At 41.3% G+C, this 19,737-nt stretch overlaps 1 protein-coding gene across 4 annotated transcripts in view; it reads right to left on the reverse strand.

Moving 5' to 3' along the window:
- The window catches only part of cacna1db (calcium voltage-gated channel subunit alpha1 Db), a 154,582-nt gene that overhangs the window by 33,215 nt on the left and 101,630 nt on the right, over nucleotides 1–19,737 (reverse strand). For all 4 annotated transcript variants that reach the window (XM_088440821.1, XM_088440811.1, XM_088440796.1 and 1 more), the window contains 8 exons: nucleotides 16,225–16,331; nucleotides 14,890–14,977; nucleotides 13,830–13,937; nucleotides 9,823–9,875; nucleotides 9,069–9,215; nucleotides 4,142–4,343; nucleotides 3,907–4,065; nucleotides 3,708–3,818 (listed from right to left, as the gene is read on the reverse strand). In XM_088440821.1, the coding sequence (XP_088296947.1) occupies nucleotides 3,708–3,818; nucleotides 3,907–4,065; nucleotides 4,142–4,343; nucleotides 9,069–9,215; nucleotides 9,823–9,875; nucleotides 13,830–13,937; nucleotides 14,890–14,977; nucleotides 16,225–16,331 (975 nt within the window). The remainder of the gene's footprint in view (nucleotides 1–3,707; nucleotides 3,819–3,906; nucleotides 4,066–4,141; nucleotides 4,344–9,068; nucleotides 9,216–9,822; nucleotides 9,876–13,829; nucleotides 13,938–14,889; nucleotides 14,978–16,224; nucleotides 16,332–19,737) is intronic.

Raw genomic sequence — 19,737 nt, forward strand, 5'->3', positions numbered from 1 at the left:
AATATTTTAAACTGGTTGAATTGATCGCTTCATTCGTGAATAACTAACACAATTTAATATGAAGTCAGGCCATGACCCCACTTTGCGAAATACTGACATAGATTATGAGTGTCCAAATAAAACACATGGTGTGTGTTATTAAAATGATGAAATTATGCTACTTTTAGGGCATTTCTACATTGTATATCATGTAACATAGTGTGGCGGTAAACGCAAATGCTGGAAATAAATGTTGCAACAAATAAATGATTTGAAGTTTCAATGCTCTATTTTTTTGACACAGCTGAATATGAATTTGTCTAACAGCCTTAAAAGTCATCATGAGTATCTGGCACGCCAAATAGCTCCTCCCATTCCAATCCCAGACATCCTCTCCTTCCTGCTCGTCATTTGTGCGAACATCCTGGTTACTCTTCCACGGGAAGTCATCTTGGGACCCGTGCAATTTGTTTGAAATGGAGGTCTCTGGAGATGAGTCGAGTTCAAGAGAGTTTATTGGAACAAAAAGCGCACGGCTAGCGTGGGGAACAAAGGGTGTCCAAAAACAGCAAAGTACAAACAAAAACTCACAAAGTACCAAATAAGGGAGAGATGTCTATGTCTATGAAGTACAGTCCAACTGGGACAGTGGGGCAAGGAGGGAGCGGGGGCTACAGGAGAGCGACTGAGAGAAAGTGGCATCAAAAGATACCAAAAATGAGCAGAAATGCAATGGAATCAAAGTACAATCGAAAAGACTGCAAGACTGGAGGGCGCAGAGCAGGAGTATTGGGAAATCACTGGACGACAGGAGTGTGGTGAAGGAATAACCCGGCGTCGCTCTGCTGCAGCAGCCAGTCTTAAAAAGCCCATGATAGGTGATGGGGAACAGGTGCACCAGGGTGGTGACCCCGCCCCCTCGTTGCGCAATGGAAACTCTGCCTAGGTACAACAATCAATACCGTGAACCACAGAAAAAAAAGAAACATGAAAGAACTAGAGTAATCGTTAGATAATATACTAATATAGCGACTAGCTTTCCCGCCACTGAGTTGTCTCTGCCTCGTGTTCGTTTTTTTTCCAAGCTGTTCCCGCCTTTTTGAGCGCAGAATTGGGCCGTTTGTGTTGGATGAATGCGACCCGTTCACTGAACAGCCATGCCAAAAGATGGAATATGGATGGGTTTCAGCACCACATAGCCAAGTGGCCTGGGTCGCATTTAGAAAAAAAAATCCCATCCGTGTCATTCAACACCTCTCTTAAAAGGTCAGAAGCGGGTCACGTAGGGGCAAGAAAATCACATGTCTTTCACTTTGGACTACAGTGTCAACCTAGCCTTAGCAGCATTTTTTGTAATGGCCACACCAATTTTTAGGCTTTTAAATGAGATTACGTTGATGACTTGTTTTTTTTTTTTAACCGTTTCACAACCGATTTTTTTTTCTTTTAAAAAAAATAAAACTTATGGTAGGTATTACTTGTTTATAAGTCTAGAATACTTGGAAAATGAGGAAAAAAAATCTACTTCCATAGATTATGTCTATATCAGCATATTTTCAAAATATATGAAAATACCACTACAAGTGTAGCTCCAATAGAATTTGATACTCGTACAGAAAAGTGTTATAGAAATGAAAATGACTTATAAATATGTACCTATGATACCACTACCGGGATTCATTCTCACTGGCACTGTAAATCCCACAGAACAGTGGTCCCGAACCCCTGGTCCGCGGACCGGTACCAGTCCGTGGATCAACTGGTACTGGGCCGCGTGGGCTGCACCCGAAATAATGTTTTGGAGATGATTTAGTTTAATGGTACGTGCACACCGAACGCGACGAAAAAGTGGAGAGTTTTGTATTGTAGTCAATGGAGTTCGCACGACTGGGCGCGAATGCGTGTCGGGCGACGCGCTGGACGCGAATGGAGCGACGCGGTCACAAGAAGTGAAATTTCGCCTTTCGCGTGAAGTAAAATTTTGTCCGCATTTCGCGGCAGCCAATCAACTTCGGGAACATTCAACGGCTCACGCAGGGGGCAGGAATGTATCATGGCGGCCGCTTTGCGGTCACCGAGAGCGATCCAACACGGCCAGCTGAGATTTCAATACAAAACAGTGCCAAGCAAGAGCAATAACCTGTCTTGTCGAAAGGCGGAAGCGAGAACTTGGGACAACTGGTATGTGAAGCGCGTTTACTTCACTTAACAGCTGTTGAACTGTAGTTACTGTGCTAAGCTAACGATAGCGCAGCATTGTCAGCACAATATTTAGCACGGTCTTGGCCACTGCGAGATTGCGACAGCACCACCCCCCCGTACACAATAGTACCGTTGGCCTCTAGTGGTGAGAAGGATGATGTGGTTTTTGGAGCACCCCCCCCCCCCCCCCCAGGGGGTTGCGGACCACTGCCTTAGACCAACATACTTGTACAAAAAAACATGGCAGAGAAGTGAAAATGATCACCAAACGCCTAGAATACATAGTAATTAGTGTCATCTAGGCTAACACACATATACTATCGCACATATTATCACTATATTTTGGCAGTACTAGATGGTGAATTGACAACGCAAGCTAGCTTGTTGACAGTAGTAATGCCACTGGCTTGTTGTGGATGGAAAATTTGCCAATAGCTAATAGAATATGTAGGTACCACTAGGATGTCATTTCATCTTATTGCTACTGTTCCTATACCTGCAACATTTTTTTTTTCAAAAGCGCAGGGACACATTGTTCCAAAGGGAATTAAAGTGTTAAAGCAAAACCATAAGGCAGCAAAATCACCACTTCTGTGCGGTCCTTTGTCAGAAAGAATTTCCCAGTAAGTTAAATTCCTCCATGTTGGTTTTTAATTGTTTTTGATGGGAAAATGAAACCTCATAAAAATTTATGACATTTCCAATGCATCTTTAAAGCAAGAGTGCCACCTAGAGGCACTCAAAGGATCACAAGTGCTTCATGAGCACAGGTGCAAAATTCAAGGCCCGGGGACCAGAACCGCCCCACCACATGATTTTCTGTGGCCGCCAAATGCTAATTATGACTTTGAAATTCTGGCTAAAATACCAAAATGGAATGTTTTTCAACTTTTAGCCTTCTTTTGTTCCCAATACCCCCTTTGAACAGTTTTTAGGGGCCTCTGAGTTCAAAATGTGTAAAATTTATTTGACCTTACAATCACAATGGCGCTCCGACAAAAGCTATAAGTACAATGTGGCCGATGGTAAAAATTAGTTTGACAGCCACGACTTAGACCACAAATCTCAAAATCCAGACCTGGAGAGCCGCAGTCCTGCATGATTTTGATTCTTCTCTGTCAAACACACCAGATTCAAATTATAAGGATAATTTTCAAGAACCTGCAGAGCTTGCTGTAGAGGTAATCATTTGAATCAGGTGCGTTTCATAAAGAAGAATGAAAAAAAAGCAGTATTTTGGTCCTCCAGGACTGGATTTTGTGACCTATGACTTAGAAAATCAACAACTTAGACAATGCAACAGTTAAAAATGTACTGATTGACAAGTAGTACATTTTGAAACGTTGTAATTTTGATCAGTCCATGCAAATAAGATGACTTAGACACTGATTACGTTTACATTTGACTATTTGGTTCCAGGCAGCAAGTAATGTTATGGATTGTTAGCAAGCACTTGCTAGTTTAGCTGCAGGCACAGAATGTGCAGACACACACACGCATACACACGCACACACACGCACACTCACCCTGGGCTTGAAGGCAATGAGCTTGAAGATCATCTCGACAGTGAAAACACCAGTAAAGACCATATTGAGAATGTCCATGGCATAGTTGAACAGCTGAGATTGGCCATGGTGCTGCAAAGAAACGGCGCCCATGTCCTCTCACATCCGTTAAGCGTCGCGGGCAGGCCAAAGAAAAAAAAAGGCCAAAATGGCCGCTTACCTGTATCGCCAGACACAGCGTGTTGAGGACGATGAGGACAAACATGACATACTCAAAGCCGGTGGAGTTGACTACATACCAGAAATTGTACTGGTATGGGTTTTTGGGAATGTAGCGACGCAGGGGGCGGGCTTTCAGAGCATACTCCACACACTGACGCTGGAGCCACACGCAATCACATTTGAGACTGATTTGGTGGAAAAAAGCCAACAGATATGGCGGCTCCACCCAGTACCTGGTTCTTGTCCAGCTCACAGTTCTTGTATTCCTTCTCGCCCTGCTCCTGGAAGGTGACAATAACGAAACCGACAAAGATGTTCATCATGAAGAAGGCGATGACGATGATGTAGATGATGAAAAAGATGGAGATCTCAATGCGGTAGTTGTAGATGGGACCCATATTTTCGCGGTTGGAGTCGATGGCCTTGTACAACAGACTGTGGAGGAGAGCAAATGCAACACGGCAGTAAAAAACAGAAGCGCTTGTCAATTGTGTTTACGCTTCAAGATGATGCTCTTGGCCTTGAAGATGGAGACGAGTACCACGAGAATCTATTACATTCCCGCCTCATCTTCAAACTGAGAACGCCATCTACAGGAGCTAAAAGAGATCAAAAGCAGTTCATGGGGCTTCATTTCACCATCACTACAAAATACAGTAGCTATGTGTAAGAGAGGTGGGCACTTGGTCAGCACTGCCACCGATGGATGCCCGTTTTGCCAATGGACTGACAAATGAACAAGAATGCTAAAAAAAGAAAAATTAAAAATGTCAGAAGTGCAATATTCATCCATCGCAATTGTCAGGATAGACATTACGTCAGATATCAGTCAGGTGTCTGTCACTCCGCCAGGCCCCTTTCTGCTTACTGAAATAAGAATCAACTGACCAGCATGTTTATCTGCTCTATTGTGTCATGTTTCTACTGTGGTTTCGGGCTGGGTTTTCTGTTTTGGGGATTTAGGTTTTTTCAAGTTGTGAGTTCTTTTAGTTCTTGTGTTTTGCACTCATTCAGTTTCCCTCGTGTCGATCCTTGCTAGCATGATTTGTTTCCACCTGTGTACTCGCCCTCCTTGTGCCACCCAATCAACTTCTTTTGTCAACAACCTTTTGTTTCTCCCCAGCTGTTTCCCGTTTCCTTGTCTAGTCCCTAGTCTATTTAAGTCTGAGTTTGCTTTCAGTTCGTGTCGGGTCATTTTCCTTGTCAGATGGTTGTTTTGCTCGTCATCCGAATTCTTAGGTTACCCCGCGGCGCTTAGTTAAGTCTTTGCCTCTGTTCACCTTAGTTTTGTGTTTCCCTCTTCGAGCCTGCCCCCCCGTCTGCTGCTTTAGTTTTTCACGTCCTTCAGGTTGCCACCATTCTGTTGCTACTTTGATTTTTGGTACTCACTTTCATCAAATACGATTTTTTAGTACAATTTGCTTCCCGATTCCCTGCCTTTGGGTCCACCACTGCACACCACTATGCTGAACCGTGACATATTGAGGCATCTTTACAGTTTGACCTGCACTCAGCCTGCAGCCAATGTGACATGAGGTCACTTTACAGCAACACCAAGCAGGGAAGAAATCTGTTCAGTTGAGTAAATAACACAGGTTGGTTCAACTCACTACTTGCCATTCACAGTTATAACACAGCTGACTTTACAGGGGATTTATTTGTAGCTGCTCCCTTGCTTAGTCTGGGTTTCATAAACCAAAATGCATACTGTACACAATCTTGCCGACCAGAAGTTAAAAGTAATGTTTAGAATTGAAGCGTTAAGAGATTTTTTTTTGAGTGTTTTACGTCAAGAAATTGTTTGCTGGTAAGAGCAATCTGTGATGCGTTTCCACTGCATCTCAAGTCACTCAAGTAACAGATGGGTGCAGAACAAATTTGTATTGTATTTTCTGATTGGATCTTCTCAATCTCAGCAATACTTTGTTTTACTTGTTACCTAGACAAATTTGAATGAAAAGTCCTGAAAACCTTCATCTACAAAGATTGGCCAAGCAGTTATAAATGAGAACCAACATACAGCATTTGAGTATCATGTAAAGTATGTAAATGCCTTGTGGTTGACTTTATTGCTAATTGCACTCTCGTCCCACTCATTCAGTCAGATTTTAGCTAAACAACATGAAGATGTATTAAAGCTTAGGGTTAAAGCCCTTATTTCAATTTGTTTTATGTGTTACATTTGTAAGCATGTTTTGTGTTTCAAGTGCAGTAAACCAGCAGAGTTACAGATATGGTGTTAACTTTAAGTGTAAGTGAAAAAATGGAAAATTAGTTTTAGTGGTGTCACTTCCTATGTTGGCTGAAGTTGGCTGGAGGGGTTGTCGGTTGAAGTTGGTGGCCATTGGGGGAAGTTCCTGACTGAGACCGCCGATTACAATTTTCAGCATGTAAAAAAATATTGGAGTGATGATGATGTAACTTGGGCTAGGCACTGACAACTGACCAACAAGCAAACTCCCAGGCCTCTGGTAGAGGACCTGAGCTTGAGGATGACACAGATACCACCCCGCCGGGGTGAGAAGGAGCTGCGGGATGGTATCCGTGTCATCTTCGAGGTCGGGTCCTCAACCAGAGCCCTGGGAGTCAGCGCAGTATCTTTGATGTTCTGCACACATCTGGACTGAGGCTTCAGATGTTGTTCCCGGGGGTTGCTGGAGTCACTCATCCAGTTTGGGTCCTTGACCTTGCACATCCGTTCCAGCTGCTCTTTCAACACTTGATACTTCTCAAGTTTCTCATGTTCCTTCTTTGTGATATTGGAGTCAGCTGAGATCGCCACATCCATCACCACTACCCTCTTCTGCTCTTTGTACATCACCACTATGTCTGGTTGGTTAGCCAGGACCTGTTTGTCAGTCTAGAAGCTGAAGTCCCACAGCACCTTGGACCTGTTGTTTTCAGCCATCTTCTGTGGTATAGCCCATCAAAATTTAGGTACTTCTATTCCATACTGGTCGCAGATGGTCCTGTATATATGTGTATCTTCGTGTGCGCTGATCCAGATAGCACCTTACATCCTGCTACTGCTGTATGTGCTTGACTGTCTCAGGGGCTTCTTTACACAGTCTGCATCTTGGGTCTGGTCTACTCTTGTGCTTATGGCCAGATCTTGTGCTGCCATGATTAGTGTCTCTGTGCCAAACAGAGCCAAACTCCCAAACAGCGCCTAACAGCTCTGGCCGCCCGATTGAAGAGATACACCAAGGAGGGAAAGGCCGAATAAATAAGTTGTACTCCACAGAACCAGCTAAGGCGTACTCTCAGTGGCAGGGGAACAACAACCAGTCGGACCCGCCAAGAACTAAGCTAAAAAATACTGAAAGTGATCGTTCTCATGGAGATTGTCTTCAGAGCAGCTTTCACATCTCTTTGACTAGTAGATCCTCTGAAGGTACTTGCCAACTCAGATTCGGTATTCTCGGGGTCTCCAGGTTTCCAATTTGGTCACGATCCTCCTTCTCAGGCCAAAAGCTCTTGTGTTGAGGCCATTTGTTGGGGCTTGGTACCCAATCTCTGATTTTGGGGATGATGATATCACCCGCTGACCTGTCGTCCTGGCTTCCCCTTGCCGTAGCATCGTTGTTGTATTTCATTAATATCTAGCCGTGATAGTAGATTTCGATTAAGGATGATGGAACACTGGTCTAATAGCTATTTCTTCATTAGCCTTTATAGTGGGTTTCGAAGTATCCAATCGTCCCACATTCTTTACATATATCCGCTCTATCTGGGATTGCTTGCAAAGTAGCATTTCAGCAACTCCATATTTTCTGTCCTCGTCCATCTGTGTTTTTTTCCGGCTGCCATCACCTTTGGCAATTCAGCGAAGCCAGTTGTTAGGGCTCGTAATAAAATAATCATCCGTATGGAAGCTGCTTTAGCAATCTGGTTTGCCGACTGCCTACAGAAGAAGCCCTTTCTTCTGAAGTCTCGCACAGCTGCGGTCATATTAGTAGCGGCCCGGATGTTGAATTGAAGTTTAATCTGTACATGATCAAACAATGGTGAGGTTACACTTGAAATAGCATTATAAAAGAAATCTAAGGAAGAGGCCTCCAACGGTTTGGTGAACGTCGTCTTTGCTCATCGAACGTGTGTTGAAAACAACAGTGCACAGTGCGCTTCATGAGCTATACGGCAAGTTTTAATCTACTCCCGCCCCACAGACACGTTCGTGTCAGTCATGAAGAGCACTCACAGCAAAAGGCACACGTAAACACATACACACACACACATTGTCGGGGCAGAGAGAGTAAAGAGCAGATGTATGCCAGACCATTGGAAATGTCTTACTTATATTTCTTTTATAATAAAATGGTATTTAAAGTGTAAACTCTCCATTGTAATCATCTTTAATCATGTAGAGATTAGACTTTCAACGTCCAGGCCGCTGCTAATATGACCGCAGCTGCGCGAGACTTCAGAGGAAAAGGGGAACAGTTCTGTTGTAAATTCCTCCTTGCCGCTGGGTTGATGTGCATGATGGTGGATTGCATCTGTATGTGTGTAAGCAGGGGGAGGTCCTTTGTGTGCTCTGGTTGGAGCGGGCATGTTACGGGACAGCTAAGCGGGGTGCCACAACCTTGAGCGGGGGGCTTGTTTACATTGTATTGGCGGACAATGACGGCGCAAGCATTAATAGAAATATGGTTTGGTTAATTGTTTTGGAGATGCCGCGTTCAGTTGTAAAGTTGTAAGCAAAATAAAGGCTACGTTGTTGAGCCATATGCGTCCTACTGCTCTATAAGGTCACTATTGTACAGTGTATAAGGTTTAATAATTTGAGATTTAAGTAGATATCTGTACTGCAGTAATATTTGTCTTAAATAATATGTTTAGCATGAAGACTTTTCACGTTTATAAAAAAAATTAAAAAGTGTTTTCTTGTTTTCCGGCCGGTTTCGGAGCATATCTACCGTGATAATTGAGAGTTCACTGTATGTGTGTATACATTAATATATACACACACACACACACACACACACACACACACACACACATATATATATATATATATATATATATATATATATATATATATATATATATATATATATATATATATATATATATATAACTACCCAAGCACAATTACAATTTGTGTTTCATTCTTATATTCAACATCAGGGTTGCGCCAAAGCCACGCCCCTTTCTTACGTGGGCCATCCTTCAAAGGTGGAGACCGTGAAGAGGGCCATCATGGCCACGAGGACGTTGTCAAAATTGAAATCGCCGTTGTACCAGATGCGCTCCTTGACCACGGGCAGCGCCGTATCTCCGCTGTTGTACACAATATACGTTCCCCTGGGGTATGACAAGCACACCTTTTTAAGGCCCACTTTCAATGTCAGACAAAGGCTGGGCCACACCACCAAAAACATAATTTTCGTCAATTGTCCCGGACCGTGACATTTCCGATGAACAAATAAACCCGACAAACATCCACAATATGAAAAAATCTTGTGGAACATATGCAGATCAGCTTTTAATATACTTAACATTCATAGCGTGCGCATAACGTAAAGGTATAGTCCACTTATTTATTTTTACATGAAAAAAAATATATTTTGCATTCAATTCATTTGATTACTTATTTTCCTGTTCAATGCAGTTTTAAAAACACATTTTCTTACATACTGTCGATTGAAAATAACCACCTGCGCTTGAGGCCTGGCTAACGAACAATCGCGGCTCACCTGTTGGTCATGTGATGTTCACAAATTGAGCTTGAATTAAATGGCGGTTAGTCCAGCGTCGTATCACTTTTGCTCAGTTTCACCATTTTAATTCCGTTTCAAATCTTCAATTTTGAAAATGACGCGTTGTTGTAATTCATTGAATGTGTTGCCCAGCCCTATGTAAGACCATAAAAAAAAACAAACAAAGAAAATAAACTAAATCCTAAACTCACTTGCACTCGTCGGGGCTGGACTTTGCATCGTCTGTGCAGCGATAAAACTTCCCCTGTAATGAAGAGAATAGACCAGGGGTGGGCAAACCTTTTGGCTCGAGGGCCACATTGACTTTTATAATTTGACAGCAACAAGATAAAATACATGTACATATTAAAAATTGCATGTTAACAGTACATACCGAACATAAACTTAGCTTAAGTATTAAAATAATAACATATACTTTTGATTGAGAACAATGTTGTTGATCACTCATTTTAGCCAGTGCATCTAAGTCATTAGGTAATCTTGTTGTGGATATTCTCAGAACAGATCTGAGGTGTTCATCACTCATTACACTCATAAAACAAGTAAAGACAATCTCTGTCATTTATGTAGCTCTGAAAATTGTCAGGATTTTCAAGTAGCTCCAAAAATGAAATCATCTCCTGTTTGAGCTCCCATACATGTTGACATATTTTTCCTAAACGTAACCAGTGGACATTAGAATGGTACAGTAACTTTGTGTGATCAGCGTTAGTTTCTTTGAGAAGAAGAATAAACTGGTGTTGGCTGAGTCCCCTCACTCACTTAAAGTTAACAGGTTTTGTGGTCAACCAGCAACACGGTTTTACACAGTGCTTGCTAGTGAATTATGCAGTGTAGGAACATGACCTTTTGAGCATCCCGACATTTTTCCTGTCAGATTGGGTGATTCATCTATGGTGAAGAGCATACTCCAAGGTAACTCGTGCCTGTGTATGACCGTTGATATTCTGTTCAATAAGTTCTTTCCCCGAGTTTTTCCTTTCAGGGATTCCAGACCCAAAAAGTCCTCTATTATCTTGAAATGAGCTGTATCCTTCATGGTTTAGCTTGCTAGTTAAGTGCTCCTCAATTATATCAATATGGCAAATCACTGACTTGCATGACAAGTTTTCTCATGACATAAAATACTTGAGGTCTCTACCTTGTACTCTTGAAGAAACTCCTCTTCGGGGAAAGGCTTGCTGGCTTTTTGCTAGTTTGAATGGGAGTACATAACTTTTCTTTGTGTTTGCTTCTTGGATGATAGTTGCTCAATTAAAGATGTTTTGCTAAGCCTGCACACTAGCTCCCAACCTGTTAGTGTAGCTATACATTCTTGTGTTAAAAAGTTGCTGGCATAGGGCCGCCTTGGAGTAGGGTTAGGCTGCTATTATATTCTTTTAAAACTGCCATGATTTCTTGGCAAGTAAGACCAGACTATACAAAAAAATACATACATACATACACACACACACATATACACACATATATATATATATATATATATATATATATATATATATATATATATATATATATATATATATACACACACGTGGACAAAATTGTTGGTACCCCTCAGTTAAAGAAGGAAAAACCCACAATTCTCACTGAAATCACTTGAAACTTACAAAAGTAACAATAAATAAAAAATTATTGAAAATTAAATAATCAAAATCAGCCATCACTTTTGAATTGCTGATTAACATAATTATTTAAAAAAACAAACTAATGAAACAGGCCTGGACAAAAATGATGGTACCCATCACTTAATATTTTGTTGCACAACCTTTTGAGGCAATCACTGCAATGAAGCGATTTCTGTATTTGTCAATGAGCGTTCTGCAGCTGTCAACAGGTATTTTGGCCCACTCCTCATGAGCAAACTGCTCCAGTTGTCTCAGGTTTGATGGGCGTCTTCTCCAATGGCATGTTTCAGCTCCTTCCACAGATGTTCAATGGGATTCAGATGTGGGCTCATGGGAGGCCACTTTAGAAGACCCATGACCTGCGACTGAGACCAAGCTTTCTGACACTAGGCAGCACATTTCTCTCCAGAATGCCTTGATAGTCTACAGATTTCATTTGACCTTGCACACATTCAAGACACCCTGTGCCAGATGCAGCAAAGCAGCCCCAAAACATGACTGAGCCTCCTCCATGTTTCACCGTAGGGACAGTGTTCTTTTCTTCGTATGCTTGGTTTTTGAGTCTATGAACATAGAGTTGATGTGCCTTACCAAAAAGCTCCAGTTTGGTCTCATCTGTCCAAAGGACATTCTCCCAGAAGCTTTGTGGCTTGTCAACATGCATTTTTGCAAATTCCAGTCTCGCTTTTTGATGATTTTTTTTCAGCAGTGGTGTCCTCCTTGGTCGTCTCCCATGAAGTCCACTTTGGCTCAAACGACAACGAACGGTGCGATCTGACACTGATGTACCTTGGCCTTGGAGTTCACCTTTAATTTCTTTGGAGGTTGTTCTGGGCTCTTTGGATACAATTCGAACGATCCATCTCTTCAATTTGTCATCAATTTTCCTCTTGCGGCCCCGTCCAGAGAGGTTGGCTACTGTCCCGTGGGTCTTGAACTTCTGAATAATATGAGCCACTGTTGTCACAGGAACTCCATGCTGTTTAGAGATGGTCTTATAGCCTTTACCTTTAAGATGTTTGTCTATAATTTTTTTTTTTTTTCTGGATGTCCTGGGACAATTCTCTCCTTCGCTTTCTGTTGTCCATGTTCAGTGTGGTACACCTTTTCACCAAACGGCAGAGTGACTACTTGTCTCCCTTTAAATAGGCAGACTGACTGATTATGAGTTTGGAAACACCTGTGATGTCAATTAAAGGACACACCTGAGTTAATCATGTCAGTCTGGTCAAATAGTTTTCAATCTTTTATAGAGGTATCATCATTTTTGTCCAGGCCTGTTTCATCAGTTTGTTTTTTTAAATAATTATGTTAATCAGCAATTCAAAAGTGATAGCTGATTTTGATGATTTAATTTTCAATAAATTTTTATTTATTGTTACTTTTGTAAGTTTCAAGTGATTTCAGTGAGAATTATGGGTTTTTACTTCTTTAACTGAGAGGTACCAACAATTTTGTCCACGTGTGTGTGTGTATATATATATATATATATATATATATATATATATATATATATATATATATATATATATATATATATACACACACACACAGTGGGCCCCCGTTTTACAAACTCCCTGTTTTACAAATTTTTCATCTTACGAACGTGGACTGCTGCGTTTTTTGTAACCCTCTTCCGCACAAACCTTTCGTCTTACGAACAATCCAATCCGGTGTGTCCGCACTATTTTTTTCACTTTGCTGCATCAACAAAAATAACTATTGTCGCATGTCACGGAAACGCCGATATGCTATTGGTCTTATAAGGTCACAGTCACTTTATTTGTTAGACATGGCTTGTAAAATTACAAGTGGCGGTAAAGGAAGAAGTAAGAGGATGATGACAATAGAAACGAAACAGGAGATAATAAATGCTCCCCTCCGCCTCCACCCACCACCAGCTCAAGTCACGTCGCCCCAAAGGTAAATGTCATTTTTCCTTTGTATATTTATGTTATTTAATTTAACTGTACAGTAGATTATGTTACTGATGTTTAATATGTGTATAAAGTTGTGATGTTTTTTTTGCACGCGTTGCACACATTCACTAATTAACATAGGTTTGGATTGCCTGTCATAAGAGCAATTCAAGTTACGAGCAAAGCCGCTGAACGGATTAAGTTCGTAACACGGGGGCCCACGCTATATATATATATATATATATATATATATATATATATATATATATATATATATATATATATATATATATATATATATATATATATATATACACACACACATATATATATATATATATATATATATATATATATATATATATATATATATATATATACACACACACACATATATATATATATATATATATATATATATATATACATATATATATATATATATATATATATGCATCCATACTTTCTTAAACACTAAGCACTCAGTGTCAACTTAGGCATAGTTTGCTAATTTCTGGAATAGACCATCGGCTATTTCGGTTAAGGAACGAGCCGGTGTTGTTGCAGTGGACTCGCTTGGACGTAAAAGTTTCCTGTCATTGTGGCAAACAAAGCAAAAGGTGACGGCAAGCACTTCTTGCTGGAGTGTACCTTGAAGAGCTGCACTCCGATGCAAGCAAACATAAACTGCAGCAAAGTAGTGACAATCATAATGTTGCCGATGGTCCTGATGGCAACAAACACACACTGGACCACATGCTAGCGCGGAGGGAGAGAAAAAAAATCACAGACGTTATCAGAAAAGCAAGTAATGCTGCGTTCAGATGGAGCGCGTCGTTTACGAGGCTTTTGTCGCGAGGTCAAGATGTTCACTTTCCACACAACAGTATCACGCGAGTGAGCTTGCTGTGCACTTTACAGTGGATCCGGAAAGGAGAGCAAGGCTGAGAACGTTCACTTTTCCGGGATATGGCAGAGCCAATATTTTCTCCGACAGCACCTTTATTATTCTTTTTTTACACTGCGTTTCCCTCGCTTTCATGGCAATACTCGTCTGCCCAAAAAAAAAAAAAAGTTTCAATGTCGCAATCAAGTGGCCGATATGTGCTAAATGCTGTACTGTCAGTGCTGCACTATTGTTAGCTTAGCACAGTAACTACGGTTCAACAGCTGTTAAAAAAGGAAGCAAACGCTGCACATACCAGTTGTCTCAAGTTCTCCCTTCCGCCTTTCTATAAGCTAGGTGAGTGCTCTTGCTTGGCTCCGTTTTGTATTGAAAGCTCAGCTGGCCGTGTTGGATAGCTCCTGGTGACCGCAAAGCAGCCACCATGATTCGTTCCTGCCCCCTGCTTGAGATGTTGAACTTTCCGAAGCTGATTGGCTGACACAAGCCAACACGCGAAAAAAGTTCAATTTTTTTAACTTCTCGCGTCACGCGTCGCTTGATGCGTCATCGCGCCCGTCGCGCGAACTCCGTTGACTACAATACAAAACCGTACGCTCTTCGCGCTCCATCTGAACGCGGCATAAGAAGTCCGATCCCTTGACACCCGCGGAAGATGCATATATATACTAAACTTGAAGCTGCCAATCTAAGACAGCCCAAAATGGCTTGCTCGCAAGAGGAAGCAATAATCATTGTCAGTTAAAATTCATTGGGTCACAAAGTAGACGAGCATAAGCGGACAGCAACCAGAAGTTAGTCTCTGACCTTAAGTCCTTTGGCTCGATTGATGGCCCTGAGCGGTCTGAGAACTCTCAAAACACGAAGGATCTTCACCACCGAGATTGCCGAAGACCTACAGAGGAAGACAGGGCGTCAGCGGACAGACCTCTTCTAGCCGGTTCACCTGGCAGATTTTAATGAAAGAATCTTTGGACACACCGGAACCTGACGGAGAAAACAAGTGCTCCTTCCGTTATGAACATAAAGTGGACCCCCGAGTTGCAGCGTCCCTGGCTGACGTGCTCTCTTTAAGGTCTTTTCCCCCACTTTGTGACAAAAACAAGTCATGACCCTAGCGGCTTGTTTGTATTTGTGTTGTTTTGTCTCCATCTGCAGGCGTTTTAGGTAATTGCACTTATTTTCTGTTGCCGTCTATGCCTCCATGCAACACGTCACTATAATGCTGGTTTGCTATTGGTCAGTGTCTCCTCATGGAAATGCTGGTCTGCTATTGGTCAGCCTCACTTGTTTCAAAACGGTAAAGCTTTGTTTTCTCGGGAGTGGTTACAAAACCGTATTTATAGTGCATTTTACTGCTTAATTCAAACTTGAATGGGTTAGCCATGGGTCCCAAGATTGCTAGTGAAGTTAAAGAGAGAAGTAAGAAGATGATTTGTATGGAAACGAAGCTGGAGATAATCAAGAAATACGAAGCTAGCCTAGCTTAGGCTACACTTACTAGGGAATATAACATGCATCATTTAAAGGTAAATAAATCCTTTCCATATTTTTTATTTACGATGTTTTCTGATTGTATACATGTATATTATATATACGTAGCACTTACTATACTATTTTGGTATCAATTTTTAATATGTAGGTACAATGTTGCTGTTTTTACCTGGGGTTATAAACGCATTACCTATTTAACATATGTTTGGATTGCCTGCCCTATGGTGAATTGGCCTTACGAGCCCAACCGCGGAACGGATTAATCTCGTAACATGGGGGCCAACTGTACTTGAACCATTCGACGCAGGGTCGCACAGCTAGATTTATTCCACAGATATCCGCAGCAATATTCATTGTTCAATGAGGCATGGGCTGAAATTTTTTATGGAAGCGTGAAAAAAACCCATGGAAAAACGAGTTTGGGGCCAGAAGCCATGTCCATGTCGCTTCATCCATCACGCGGTTTTGAAGAGTAATACAGAAATAAAACGGATTATGACATCATAAAGTTTGTTTTGTGTTTTTCTCAAAACTAGGGTTGTATGGAGTTCAACAGTTTCGACTTTGGTTTTTGGGAATTTTTTTTTCTATTCAAGAAAGTCCACCAAGTGCCACCATTCTATCGGCCAGTGGCCAAACCATACGTACTGAATGCCAAAGGAGACCAGAGACACTCCGACCACCAGAAGGTCCAATAAGTTGAAGTAGTTCCGACAGAAAGCTCCTTTATGAAGGAAGGCTCCAAATGCCATCATCTGAACAAACACACATGGGTCAAGACTACCGCCATCGGGAAAACAAATTCATGACAAAAAAAAGAAAAAAAAAAGGGGCAAACATGGAATGAGCTAAAACAGAATAGCTTTGTGATTTAGTAGAAAGTTGTGTACAGCAGAGGTCCCCAACCACCGCCCTGCAAATCAATTGGTACCGGGCTGCATGGGCCGCACCTTAAATAATACTGTTTTGGAACATATTAGGTTTATCATTTAACAGTTCATTCGTTTGTGCTTTGTTTGGCTTGATTCTTGTTTTTGGTGCTGACTCTGGCCGGTGTTGACATTACATTTTGTAGTGGGAAAGGATGGTGCGGCCTTAGTTGAGAGCAGTCACTGTCGTCTCTATAAATTGTACTTTTTTTGTAAGAATGTAGTAATTTATGATAATATGGCCAAAATGAGTGTTTGTTGATCCAATAAGTTGTGGCTGTGGATAACATGCTAGCTAATGTTATCTAGTGCTGCCTGGTGCATGCATTTAGCTCATTCGCATTTTCGTTTACGCCAGGTATTTCCCTTTGCTGTATGTTAGCATATGCAGAGGTTTTGTATTGATAAGTACTCATTTGCATTTCATGAACATTTTGTACTGAAATGAATAGCCTTTGTAATTCAGTTATATGATTGATTTAATCAGTCATTTGTGCCATTGTCTGTCGGTCCACAATAAAAATCTGAAGCATTGATGTGGTGATAAAAAGTTTGGGGACCCCTGTTTGTAAAGAATGCAAAAGAGAAAAGAAGTGAAGCACAGAAACAGAGCGATCTCACAAGGCAATTTAGGAAGATAATTTGAAAATATTGCTTGGGTAACATTTCATACAGCGCGGTGGAAGCACCAAGGTGGAATGAATGCCAGTCAAGTCAGGCAATTTAGAGCCAAATTGCAGCAGATGAAGACACTGTAAAACACTTGAATTTTGCTTGTGATGCTTTTGACTAACTTGATTTCTAAGACATAGAAAATGAGACATTTTTTTCTGTATGAATTAATTTACTGGTAAAACTGATAACATTCGTCTAAAAATAATAGACACATGGGCTGGGTTACTTTTGCTGCATCATACAAAAATAAAATGTTCATTCTTGGTCGTAGAAGAAGCGAGGGGGAGAAAATGTGAGAAGCATATTTGTGACGTCTTAATGATTTGTTAGTCGCAAATGAAAGTGTAACTAAATGTAGTTTTGCCACTGAAAACTTACAATTGTCTTATGTATAATCAACATATCCATTAATTCGTTCAGTGCTATGGAAGAGAATTTTTGAATAATTCTTTAATGAATGGGTGTATGACACTCCTGGCCAGCCATCTTCTTAACGTTAAGGCAATCAAGCACTGCAGTTATATTCGTATGCAAACTGTTATTTTGCCATCAAAAACACATTTTCATCATTTTTGCTCATGTTTTCAGCATAGGGAAGGACTGTTGAGATGTTCAGATGCCACTCATCCAAAAAATATTGGTGTCAAAGTCACTTGTGCAGTAAAAACATCTTCACAAACAGATAAGTTTCTCCTTTATATCCAAATAGTTTGGTGTCACTCAAATTACCTATTTTCAAACATTAATTACTAAAGAACAGAATAATGCAGAAACGTTATTTTTTCATATGCTACCAATGGCGTGTACATCGACAAAGCACATATTTTCTCGACCTTGAACAAGCCGTCAAAATGTTTGAAATCAGCTGGCACTCTAGGGGTTGCCTTTTCCGATAACTATTGGCACGGAAAGAGTTAAGAATGGTATTTTTATGCCCTTTAGTGATAATGCTTTTTGAAATGCTCTTACAATGTTTTTGATAAAAGAGCAAAAACGACCCAAGAACATTATTTGGGGCCGGGAGCAATATTAGACACAAGGCCAAATTTTTTAGTCCCAATCAAGAATAGAACACACAATTATACATGAAGTTCCTTTGTGGGTCTGTTTCCACTGAGTTTTTGGGTCTTTTGAGACTTTTTGATCCATTCATGCCTTTCTTGAGAAATGAACCTAAATCAGTGGTTTAGACAAGATATTGGATTTGGATTATGCACATTTCCCACGTTTGGGCGCCTCAAAACACTGGCCCAGGGACACTGCTGCTGTTTCTTGCAAACAAGTAGGAGAGGGGGATTGACACCTAATTGAAGTTGATACATTAGCTTCGATGGCCATCAAGAATGTCGAGATTGCACTTAAAATGCTGTCTGCGTGGTTAGGGCAGGTTTTACGATGGCTTGTTATTTTTAATTCAAAGCAAATCGAGTGTCGACGCTTGTCATTCGACCATTGCGCTTCCACTGTTTTGAAAAGACACACAGACAAATATACACACAGGCATGAGACGTTTGAAAGCCACATAAAACACAGCATTCTAAAAGCCACGACAGTGCATTCATTTCTGCTGCAGGGTAATCCTACGTTCTCTAAGGACCCTGAAATCTCGGCCTGATCCAAATTAAAAGGATCTTAACGTGTCGGTCGTCTGCTCGTGACTTTGAGGCTACTTTGAGGAAAAATCAACAAATAAATGTATCCTTAAAAAAATACCGTATATTTTTTGATTATATGACGACTAACAATTATAATTACGATATGGCACTGGACACTCCCTGCTTAATATGGAATAACGTATTAGTTCTGCGTTTGAGCCAGTACAGGGGCTCCTCCCACCTGCGCCCCATCTGAAGGTTTTCATTTTCCCCAAATGGGGTTTCTGAGGTTTTCCTTCCTCTTCTGGGCGCTTTGTTCAGGGAATGCCCTTGTGTATTTGTGACGTTCTGTGCTGATTTAGGCTTCAATACAAATAAACTTGACTTGGCGCGCATTGGTATAATTTTTCTTGATGCACTTTTTTTTTCAGCTTTAGACAAACCTATAGCCTGCATATATGCTGTAAAAAGTACTTAATGTCACGTCTTGGCATGGTGAGTGGAGGTGTGGAAGGAAGGGGCCACCAAAAAGAGCAGGAACTGAGAGGGATGAGGCTGGGAACAAAGATAATTTTAATCAAAAACTGAGGCAGGATGCCGCAGTGGAGAGGCGTTCTGGGGGTCAGCATGGCAGGCAATTGTGTGGTTGGGAGCAGACGGAACGGGGGCTCAGACGGGCTGTCGAGGTCAGCAGGCTAGCGGATAGTCGGACACAGACAAGGTCGAGGCACAAAAGATCAAGGGCAATCGGCAGGCTATTGGCTGGTCAGGGGGCAGGCAGGGTGTACAACTTGTTAAACATTTTAGAGGATGCTTGAAATGGAAAAGTTTTGGGTGGGGTCAGATTTCACAGCTATGTTAAGGGCCAGGAGGCCCTTATCAAGATCACTGACTGAAAGTTGACGCCAGACCCCTGCCACGGATGAACTAGCAGGGGCTGATAAGTGGGCAAAGCAAAAATG

Source organism: Hippichthys cyanospilos, chromosome 2, assembly GCF_059441005.1.
Source record: "Hippichthys cyanospilos isolate Australia breed blue-spotted pipefish chromosome 2, RoL_Hcya_1.0, whole genome shotgun sequence".
Taxonomy (NCBI): Eukaryota; Metazoa; Chordata; class Actinopteri; order Syngnathiformes; family Syngnathidae; genus Hippichthys; species Hippichthys cyanospilos.